General features: G+C 40.4%; 1 protein-coding gene across 1 annotated transcript; it reads right to left on the bottom strand.

Moving 5' to 3' along the window:
• Positions 1 to 66: 66 nt before the first annotated feature.
• Positions 67 to 10300, bottom strand: mtcl3 (MTCL family member 3). The gene is made up of 7 exons (XM_084385344.1): positions 10190 to 10300; positions 8698 to 9424; positions 7009 to 7233; positions 6705 to 6863; positions 3848 to 3916; positions 2095 to 3282; positions 67 to 338 (listed from the first exon to the last, which is right to left on the bottom strand). Exons 2-7 carry the CDS (start codon positions 9373 to 9375, stop codon positions 228 to 230), a joined length of 2430 nt encoding a protein of 809 aa, XP_084241470.1. The 5' UTR covers positions 9376 to 9424; positions 10190 to 10300; the 3' UTR covers positions 67 to 227.
• Between the last annotated feature and the right edge of the window lie 417 nt (positions 10301 to 10717).

Below are 10717 nucleotides of genomic sequence, written 5' to 3'. Positions count from 1 at the left end.
AAAAAATACTCACCAAATAAACTGAATATACAAACAGTGAAGCAGATTGTGAGTGGACGCTTGTGTTCGGTTGAGTGACTGTAGTCTGTGCCTGAAATGATCATCGCTTCCTGTCCCATGCGTAACCTTGATGACATGTCCAAAATCAATATGATAAACTAAGAAAACAGAACAAAAAGAAAAGGAAGAAAGTAACAAAACTGTACAATAAATAAAAGAAATGAAATTTACAGAACAAAGAAAAGAGTGAAAAGAAAGACTAGTTTGAAAATAGTGGCATACGATAAAGATGAGAATAAAACAAGAATGAGAATAAGCAAAATAATAGGTTGAAACATCTGGGTTGATATCAAAATGGAAGAGGAAATGGAAGAAAGAGAGTATCAGTGAGTCTATAGAGAGGCAGAAGAGTGCAGTATTCATTACATATGATCACGATTGAGGAAAACAAGTGAAGATCACAATCATCCATTAAACAAACCTTATTATATGTAAGAAATGAATGGTATAATTCACCCCAAAATGACAACTTTGTCATTATATACTCATCATTGTTCCAAACCCATATGCTGTTATTGTATGTATGCATTTATTTATTTATGTAAAATTTGAAGAATCTATATGACATTTTTTGACTCATGCATTATATCCCAATTGCCTTGTGAGACAAACAGACCAAAACTGGCATCATTATTCTCTAAAAATCCTGCTCTCCACCACAGCTGTCACATCAGACATGGCACATTTTTTCACATCACCTCAAGTATGAAATCAATAACATCTTCAAACATGATTGTACTTATGACAAAATGTCATTGAGGTCAAAACTGGTGCTATATTTGATTTGAGAGTTATGGCATAATGGGACATTTTTCAATGAATTTAAAATGTAGCATGTTCATCATGCAAAACTTATTTATGAATATAATTCATTTGGACTAATTTACTCATGCTTTATGGTGTTTTTTTGTCCTTTTTGGAGCTTGACAGATGAAATTACGATAAACTTGTTGTGTGATTCTTCAAAATGTCTTATTTGGTGAAAAAATACATACAGGGTAAAAAATGGCATACAGGGTCAGATTGTCATGAGGATGATTAAATAATTATTGAATGTTAATTTCTGTTAAACTTTCCCTTTAAAGTGTCCCATTATGCGATTGTAATGGTTCCTTATTTAGTTTTAGAGTCTCCTACAATAGGTTTACATGCATCTAAGATAAAAAAAAACACTTTAGTTTTCTCATAATATACATTGCAACATCACCTCATTTCGCAGTGTCTGAAACAGTTCGATAAAGAATTTGGTCGCTCTAAACCTCTCCTTTCTGAGAGCCTATTGGTCAGATTGCCCAGTCTGTTGTGATTGGTCTACTCTGCTATGATTGGTCAGATGGCCCAGTCTGTTGTGATTGGTCTACTCTGCTCTGATTGGTCAGATGGCCCAGTCTGTTGTGATTGGTCTACTCTGCTCTGATTGGTCAGATGGCCCAATCTGTTGTGATTGGTCTACTCTGCTATGATTGGTCAGATGGCCCACTCTGTTGTGATTGGTCTACTCTGCTCTGATTGGTCAGATGGCCCAATCTGTTGTGATTGGTCTACTCTGCTATGATTGGTCAGATGGCCCACTCTGTTGTGATTGGTCTACTCTGCTCTGATTGGTCAAATGGCTCAGTCTGTTGTTATTGGTCTACTCTGCTCTGATTGGTCAGATGGTCCAGACTGTTTTGATTGGTCTACTCTGCTCTGATTGGTCAGATGGTCCAGTCTGTTGTGACTGGTCTACTCTGCTTTGATTGGTCAGACGGTCCAGTATGTTGTGATTGGTCTACTCTGCTCTGATTGGCCCAAATTTGTTACAAACCTACATAGGATTTAGCAGGAAGACTGGAATTACTGATGACTTGTTTCAGGCAGTTCAGAATCACTTCTTTCTTTTCGGAGACAATAACTCCACTTATCAAGCACTTTGAGCTTTGAAACTTTGCAGACCTTTTACATTCACAAACAGCTATATTGCACACTACATAAAAGGATATATCCAAAAAAGCATAATAGGCTTGTGTAAGTCTTGAGTTTATTTGCACTTACTGACAGAGGTTCTTCAGTTTCTCGATCCTCTGGTTTTGGGACATCCAGGCGGTCGATGAAGTTCTGCAGCTCCTTCTTGAAAGCTTTCATCTGAGCATTGATGCGGTAAAGCAGCTCGTGCTCTCGTATTCGACCGCCCTCATCATCATCATCCATTCTTCCAAACAGCTCACCGTTGGTCGCGTAAACACGAGCTTCTGCAATGATGGTGCTGGTATCAGCAATGAGTCTATCGATGGTCCTGCTCAATCTTTCCGCCTCTATACGGATATCAATCATCTGCTGGCGGTCCTTGAAACTTCTCGGTAAAAAACGTCCCTCTGGGGTGTAGAGGGAGCGAGTAGGAGTGAGGCACCGGATGTTGCGGACCTCCTCTGAGTCACTTTCGCCGCCAACTGGACCCTCACGTTTGCGATGCGGCGTGAGCCGAGAGCAGTCATCGTCGCTTTCCCTGCGGCCACAGTCGCTCTCTGCGTCGCTGTCCCTCGGGCTGCCGCGGATGCCCAGGTGAGACGCCAGATCGTAGCGTTGCATGTTGGACAGCAGCACGCGGTTTTCATACTGCAGCTGCATCACCTTCCCGCTCAGTTCGTTGATCTGCAGCCTGGCGACCTTCAGCTCTTCCTGCAGAGCTTCAAACTTTGCCCCATCGACCGCCCCGCTGTTGTAGCGTGAGCCCTCATGTGACCCTGCCTTGTATTTGAGCTTGTTGAGCTCGCTGGTCATTTTCTTGTTCTGCTCTTCCACGTCAGCCAAATTACGGCGCAGAAGTTCAGCCTCATCCTCCACCAACTGCAGCTGTTGCCGCATTTCGGACAGCGCCTCGCTCTGCTCTCTGGACGACGGGTCTGTCGTCCCACCGGCCAGCTCATCCCCGCGCATGTCATCCAACTCAGCCTTCAGCCCGCGGTTCTCTACTTCCAGCTCCACGATTTTGCGACCTAAGATATTGGCTTCTTCTTCCACCAGCCGCAGACGGAGCTTCAGTTCGGACTCTCGGGTGGTGGGGGGACCTCCAGCCTCACCTTTGGGGAGAGGACTGTCTACATCACCGTAAAAGGAGCGGTACTTGTGGAGCTCCTGCTCTAAACGGTCCTTCTCTTTGTCTATCTTAGCCATTTTCTTCCGCATCAAGACGGCCTCTTCCTTGATGAAGGCCAACTGGCATTTTAGATCTTCATTTTCCTCCTATGGAAGAAAATATAGTTTGGAAAATGGTGTCGAATTTGCTGTCAAATTGTTAATGCATTGATGTTGTTGGTGCAAATCAAGTGCATAGGAAAAGGTAGGACTCTGAAAAGTCTACATGGCTCATGAAAATTTGAAATTTGTAGGTGACATTCAAGTCAAGTCAAGTCAAAATTCACTGCTTTTATTCAAATCAAAAAATATATTTTTTGCATCACTCAATCAACTTAAATGTATTACTGTGTACTGTACCACAAAATAAATGTTTATGTGTTAAATCAGATAAAAATAGCAGGTTATCACTTTTTACCATTTACCACCTGCACACACCTGCATTTGTAATCGGTTTGAAATGCGTGCTCTCTTTTCACTTTCACTTCGCGTTACCCCCAAAGAGTTACTGTGCCCTCACTCGTTTAGGCAGCCAAGTGGTTGGCAAAGGATTATGCTTGTGCTTATACCACAATTTTTAAATCCCAAAAAGTGTATATGGGGGGGAGGACTTAGAAATGTCTACTCTTACAAAAGCTGCTGATGCATTTGACAACATCTGAATGTCTCTTACCTCTGTTGGGGTTTGTGGAGTCCTCTTCTCTGATGTCTTTACATCTTTTCCTCTTCGTTTTAGAGAAAGCTGCAATGCATTGGAATTAACATGATGGAACTTTATTATCTACACTGAAAAAAGTGAAACAACTGTGTCATTTAGTTAAAGTTCATAAATGCACATAACTTTAAGCAGAAATTATTGTGGTTTTATAATTTTTTCTGATGTTTTTTAAGCATATAACAGAAAGTACGATTCATATTTTAAAAAGACATCACAACACAATAGAGTGGTGTAGGCGTGATGTCAGAACCCAGAAGACTAACTCGTTGCTGGTTCCCTCCTATGGGTTTTTATAATGGGGTTTTTCAATTTATAAGTAAAATAAGATCCGTGGTAAACATAATTACCTAGTTCTGGCACGAAACTCATGGCGCAGGCTCATAAGTCTTTGACTCATTTGGTAGCGATCACATTATCTACATGCCACATCTGATTGGTTGCTGTTGCATCAGCGTCCAATGAGCTGCGGCTCAACATTCAAACAAATACAGCTAGTGTTGCTGGTAGCAGTATGCAATGCGCTTTAAGAAACCCTCCACCTTCCCCAGCTCCACCAGTATAGATCTGCTACGGGGGTTAAATCATGTGTGTTACATGTGCAGCAACAGCAACATGTCTTACATGCTCACATCAGTGTCTGTGAATGTATTGGCAGTAGCAAGTCTCGGTACTTGATCTGTTGTCTTGGTACTTGATCTATTCCGCCAAGACCAAATACATTAACAATGCCATATCCATTACCCTACCAATCTCTATAACCATACCAATCTCCTGAGAGCAGTCATGAAAGAACTTGGCGATACTTGGACGTTTTGTTCAGAAAAACATGTCTTTGACCGCGAGAGATTTGGCGAGATCGGGACTCTGGTTGTTCGAGAATGTAATCTTGGTCACATCACGGCTCTCCACACACTATAGGAACAAAACCTAAATAAATCTATGATAAATCTATTACTTTTTTATCGTCATGTTTGCGCTCACATTTAAAAAATCTGATAAGTTTTAACAAATATTTTATTGTGGGCCAGCCTTTATGTTTTGTTTAAGGTGAAATTAAGGTAACGGTAAAGGTAACTCTCGCCAAATTGCAACCTGGACTATTTTTGTTAATCTACCCGAGTCAAACATTCGTGTAAAAGCATAATTAGAATGGAAACGCCACTTTTAAGATTGACCGTATTTTCGTTTTCGGTCAAAATCTCTGAATCTTTCCATCTTTACTCTCCTCATGTTACGGAGCATTCGGAGATCGACTTCTTTTGACTGACAAAATTCCAGCCACCGGAAACACTAACTGATAAAGTGAGTCGTACAAAACCTTTCTTTATAGTAAACTTTGTGTACACAAACAATGTTCTCAATGCTCGAGTTCATGTGTAGAGACCCTGGTGATACTTCCAGCAAAGTTTCATGTTGTGTCGAGCCTTCTTAGGCTCAATCCCAGTTCAACCCTTGGCCCTACCCCTCCGTTTTGCGCGTTCCTGTGAAGGGGTAGGGTTGTCTCAATTCTCTTTTGGTTGGTGGGGTAGGGGTAGGGGGAAGGGCCAGATAGCCCTTGAAACGAAGATTTTTTCGGGACCACACTTTAAACGAAGGGGTATGAGAAATGTACCTGCATATACCGGCTACAGAGGCAACATGGCTGCCAATAATTATTTTCTTTATGTCACATTCAATCTTGTGTGCATATTTACGGTCATGTTCTTCAAAGAAACGGTTGCAAAAAAATCGCTAAAGTTCGTTTACAATATGACGCGTGTAAAAAGCAAAAGTTTGAAGCGAAGTGGACGTGCGAATGAGGCGAATTCTTGTCCACCGCGCCGTGCTAAACGCCTCATTCGCGCCGCAAGACCTCCTTTACATTGACTTAACATTAAAATCACTCGCACCAGACGCTCTATTCGCGTTTGGTGTGAACGCAGCATGAGGCGTCGAAGATATCGTCATCTCCGTTGTTTTCTGCTAACTTCAGAAGAAAAATGCAACAAAAATAATAGCTGTAACTCACGCAATTGAGATGACTACATCTGATGACGGCATCTTGGAAGTTTGTGATAAACATTGCCGCATCTCCTGTGACGTAGGCGCTAGCGACGACGTGTAACGGTGTAGTAGTGGTGTCCCATTTCTTAGGGGAATATTTTCACCCCTACGCCTTGCCACTCTGTTTCAAGAGGCAAGGGTTAGGGGTAGGCGAAGGGGTATAAAATAGAATTGGGATTGAGCCTTAGTGTTTTAAAAATAGCTATTTTGATGCTATCATAGAAGTGCCCCAAGCACTCCCATTCAAAAGGCAATTTGACCGAAAATGAAAATACGATCAAACTTAAAAGTGGCGTTTCCATTCTGATTATGATTTTACACGAATGTTTGACTCGGGTAGATTAACAAAAATAGTCTAGGTTGCAATTTGGCGAGACTTACCCTTTAAGTAACATTTTGGCTTATGTCTAAAGAAAATATATTGATTAAGTATGGTATGGTCTTTAAAATAAATAATCTTTTTAATTTGTTTACATTTTTTTGTCTTGGGGAAAATAAATGTTTTGGATTCATATTAAATCGAAACTATAGTCTGAACCAAACCATAAATATTATTTGAGTAAAACTAATTTGTCTGTAACAAATTTAAGTTTTTTAAGTTGGTCCAAAGTATAAAAAATTTTTTCAGTGTATGCAGTACATATCTGTATTCTCAAAACATATTATGCTTTGAAAACATGTGTCTGTGCAAATTTCAAATGTGTATGGAGAGATGACAAATCTTATAGGCTATATAGTTTATTATACTGGTTAGTTAAAATGCTCTCACCTCTTTGGTCTTCTCCAGCTCGTTCTGTAAAGCCTGCTTTGTCACCTCAACTTCAATCAGCTGTTCCCTCAGTCTTTCATTCTCTTCGTCTGTTTTCGTTCGTTTCTCCTCCACATTCTCCAGTTCATTGTGCAGTCGCACAGACACATCCTTGGCCACCTGGCAGAGGAGAGAACGTTGTCTTGTTACTGACACTTCTCTCATTCCTTGTTGTTTTGTGGTTCACTGTTTCTACAGTGAAAAGTTAAAGCTGTGCATTCATTGTTTACAGGCATCATAGTTTGCCATGAGGATTTGAGTCTACCTTCAGGTCTTGCTCCAGGCTCCTCAGCAGCTCCCCGTCGATTTCACCTGTTTCTGCGAATCGCATCCGCTTCCTCTCTGCCTTCCGCAGGCGATACTGGAGGATTCGGCAGTTCTTATGGGCTCTCTCGAGTTCACGCCGCATGTCCTGCAACTGACAGGCGTCTTCCTCGTAGAATGTGTCCCTAATTTCGTCCATCTCCGCTCGCATTTCTTCAATTTCATGCTAATAAATCACACAAGTTCATGTTAAAATAGCGAAATATCATTTTTATGTGCAGGGTTAGTGACAAAAAAAAAATGGATCTAAGGTGAGTAATCTTTGTAAAATCTAGTTTAACATCCATGCGCCAGACGACTTGTTGGATAGGTTTAAAAAAAAGTTATTACACTTTATCTATCTATTTTTATTGCACTTTCAACAAAATTGTCAAAAAAATTATTCGTTTTCAAAAAAAATTCAAGGTAAAGTTTTTTTTTAATCATGAATTCAAAAGTATACTCTTCCGTTCAAATGTTTGGGATCTGTAAGATTTTTAAATGTTTTTAAAAGAAGTCTTTTCTGCTTACCAAGGCTGCATTTATTTGATCCAAAGTAAAGTAAAAACAGTGAAATTGAAAAATATGATTACAGTTTCAGCATCATTACTCCAGTCTTCCATCACATGACCCTTCAGAAATCATTCTAATATGATGATTCGCTGCTCAAGAAATATTTCTGATTATTATCAGTGTTGAAAACAGTTGTGTACAATTTTCCAGGATTATTTGATGAATAGAAAATTCAAAAGAATAATATTTATCTGAAACAGAAATGTTTTGTCACATTATAAATGTCTTTATTTTATCAATTTATTTTAAATGTTTGATCAATTTTTTGGATCCTTGCGGAATAAAAGTATTAATTTCTTTTAAAAAAAAGAATGGCATTGTATAATGTAACGAATGATTTCTATTTCAGATAAATGCTGGTCTTTTAAACTTTTTTTTCATCAAAGTGAAAAACAAAACAAAAATTGATAATAATCATTAATGTTTCTTGAGCAGCAAATCATCACATTAGAATGATTTCTGAAGGATCATGTGACACTGAAGACTGGAGTAATGATGCTGGAAATTCAGCTTTGATCACAGGAATAAATTACATTTTAACATATATTAAATAGAAAACAGTTATTTTAAATTGCAATAATATTTCACAATACAGTTTGTACTGTATTTTTGATCAAATAAATGCAGGTGAGCATAAAATACTTTTTTTTAAAACATAAAAAAATCAGTAGGCTAGTGTATGTCATAATTTTTCTTGTGGTTATGGGAAATTTATCAGATATTTTTTAAGTGATCAACCGCCCTTGAATCACAGTCATGTAAAGGGTTTGATTGTTTTCTTCAATGTCAACACATCCCTGCATTATAGTTATACCACACTTTGATTTGGACTATCTTTCAAGTATTAATATTTTCTTTAAATACTTTATCAAATTAATTGCCATTTCTGAGGCAAAACTACTTTAAATGACTTTTTCTTTGTTCTCAGAATGGTTTAATTCATTTAATTCAAAAATAAAATGACGTTCATTACAACAGAGGTGTAACACGTTCTTTATCGCATGCATTTATTTAACATTTTTAGGTCCATATATCCACTCACATTAACTCAAGCACCATCAGTGTGATCTTATCCTACCTTAAGGTAATCGTTCTCCTCCTCTAGTCTCTCGATGTCCTCCTGCAGCTCCAGGTTTGGCGGAGGTAAAGCCTCGGAGGGCCGGTTCGCCTCCGCGTGCGGCGCGTGCGGCATCCTCTGCGGCTCGGTCACCGGCGAGCTCGGCGTCTTCGTTGCCATTCCGCTTTCTTTCTTCAAGCTTTTGTTCATGTGAAACTGTATGAGTTCAGACTGCAAGCATCCCTCCCTCCAGAAGCCCGGGCCGCATCCCACAGCACTCTTGGCCGTCTGCTTGCCTCCATCAGCTCTCGCGGTCTCTCGTTTGCCCTGAGAGGCTTTCGTGGAGCTCGGCTGATCGGAGACCACCCGAGCAGCTTCGGCCCCCAACAGCGACTCCTCTGCGGCGTAGGGCTCCTCAGACGAGCTGCTGCGCTCCTCGATGCTCTTGTTCTTCTCCGCCCTTCTCAGAGTCGGGCTTTCAGCACCGCTCGCGTGGACAGCGGCCGCGCCTTTAGCCGCGTGTTTGTCTTTCCCCGCGTGGACAGTGACTGGAGAATTACTGCGGCTGCTTTTACCGCCGGGCTTCGACGCGACGCCTTTAGCAGTCGCGCTTTTGGACGCCGCTTTTGACGGCGAGTCTTTGAATCTGGCTGGCGAGGACGCGCGCTGCTGTTGTTTCATGCTTTCCACAGAGTCCATTCTGTCATCTGTGCGAGTTCACGTGTGCAAGATCCATTTCTTCCTGCAGCTGTGAGGGGGGAAAACAGCTTTAATATTTTATTGATGGTAGGCTCTTAAACAAAATAATGGCAGCGGTGCCATACGTGATCTAATGCTTTCTGGCTAATGCAATTGAAGAATATTTCTGACTTGAATAAAAACAGTGAGGCTAAAAGGGTGTCGATCTGATTGATTTGTCTGAAGTCAGATGATGTTATAATGGCAGATCAGATGTTGTCATCATCATCCAGTGATGGTGGGGCTCATATAGCAGATTGGCCTATTCTTTTGCACGTAAACCTTTACATGGAACAGTATTATTTGAGGTAGCATACCCGGCGTTTTGATAAAATTAGCCTATTTCGTTCACTGTACCGAGTATTTTTCATGTGGGCCCGAGTGATATCATGACGATTCGTATGGACGGGAATACAAAAAGAAATACAAAATAATAAAGACATCGATCATGTGCCAGCAGCTGAGATTCAAATAAGCATCATGAATTATTATGTGCAGAGACACTGCTAAAGCACCGGCTCCTTTACATTCATTTAGTTAGGCCATTGTTACATCTTATTCTACAGGCTCGTGTCCATGTAAACCAGGACTTTATTTCTGTCATTCTTATACTGATTCGTAATTTAATATATTGACGTAACGATGATGAGTTATTATCTTGTAACCTTTCCAAGGTGAATTAATCGTTTAAGCCATTCTTTATACCCGGTCGAGCAACAGATCTAAAGAAAACATACTTAAACATCCCACAATAACAAATGAACACAATTCTTACCTTTTAAGATCTCATCTTCTCATCTTCATGGCGCAGGCTAAAAATAATGGCAGTGTACAGCGTCCTGAAACCACCATCACAATGGATCAATATTCACGAGGTGACGTCACTGCTGGGCGGAGACTTGAACACCATCAGAGACGTTTGAGCACATCTATCTATCTATCTGTCTGTCTATCTAAATGTCTATCTGTCTGTCTATCTAAATGTCTATCTGTCTGTCTGCCTGTCTGTCCGTCTGTCTATCAACACAGGAAATCTGTCTAGCATTTTTTTAAAACATAAAAATCTTTACTGCATAAAATCTTGATTTTTATATCCAGTAACTTTCATAATTAATATTTATGTTTTTTAGATCTTGTGTGAGGCCAGGCTTCTGTTCTCTCCTCTACCAGACTGACATGATCAATACATCGGGCTCCACCCCAGTGCATCTGCAGTCACACACCATCTGGGACTCCATCACATCCAGACACACACTGGCATTATGTCTGTCGTCTTCCTTTCTTGCCCAGTCACACTGCCCTA

Source organism: Rutilus rutilus (genome assembly GCF_951802725.1).
Source record: "Rutilus rutilus genome assembly, chromosome: 17".
Classification (NCBI taxonomy): domain Eukaryota; kingdom Metazoa; phylum Chordata; class Actinopteri; order Cypriniformes; family Leuciscidae; genus Rutilus; species Rutilus rutilus.
Note: the sequence above shows the minus strand (reverse complement) of the source record. Positions and strands in the feature narration are given on the sequence as shown.

What these genes read in the sequence shown, in the direction of transcription:
- mtcl3 (XM_084385344.1), bottom strand. Translation starts at nt 9,375, where the DNA reads ATGGACTCTGTGGAAAGCATGAAACAACAGCAGCGCGCGTCCTCGCCA. An exon ending in CTCCACAAACCCCAACAGAG is followed by an intron (nt 3,283 to 3,847) that starts GTAAGAGACATT and finishes TTTCTTCCATAG; the next exon opens with GAGGAAAATGAAGATCTAAA. An exon ending in AAACTGAAGAACCTCTGTCA is followed by an intron (nt 339 to 2,094) that starts GTAAGTGCAAAT and finishes ATATCAACCCAG; the next exon opens with ATGTTTCAACCTATTATTTT.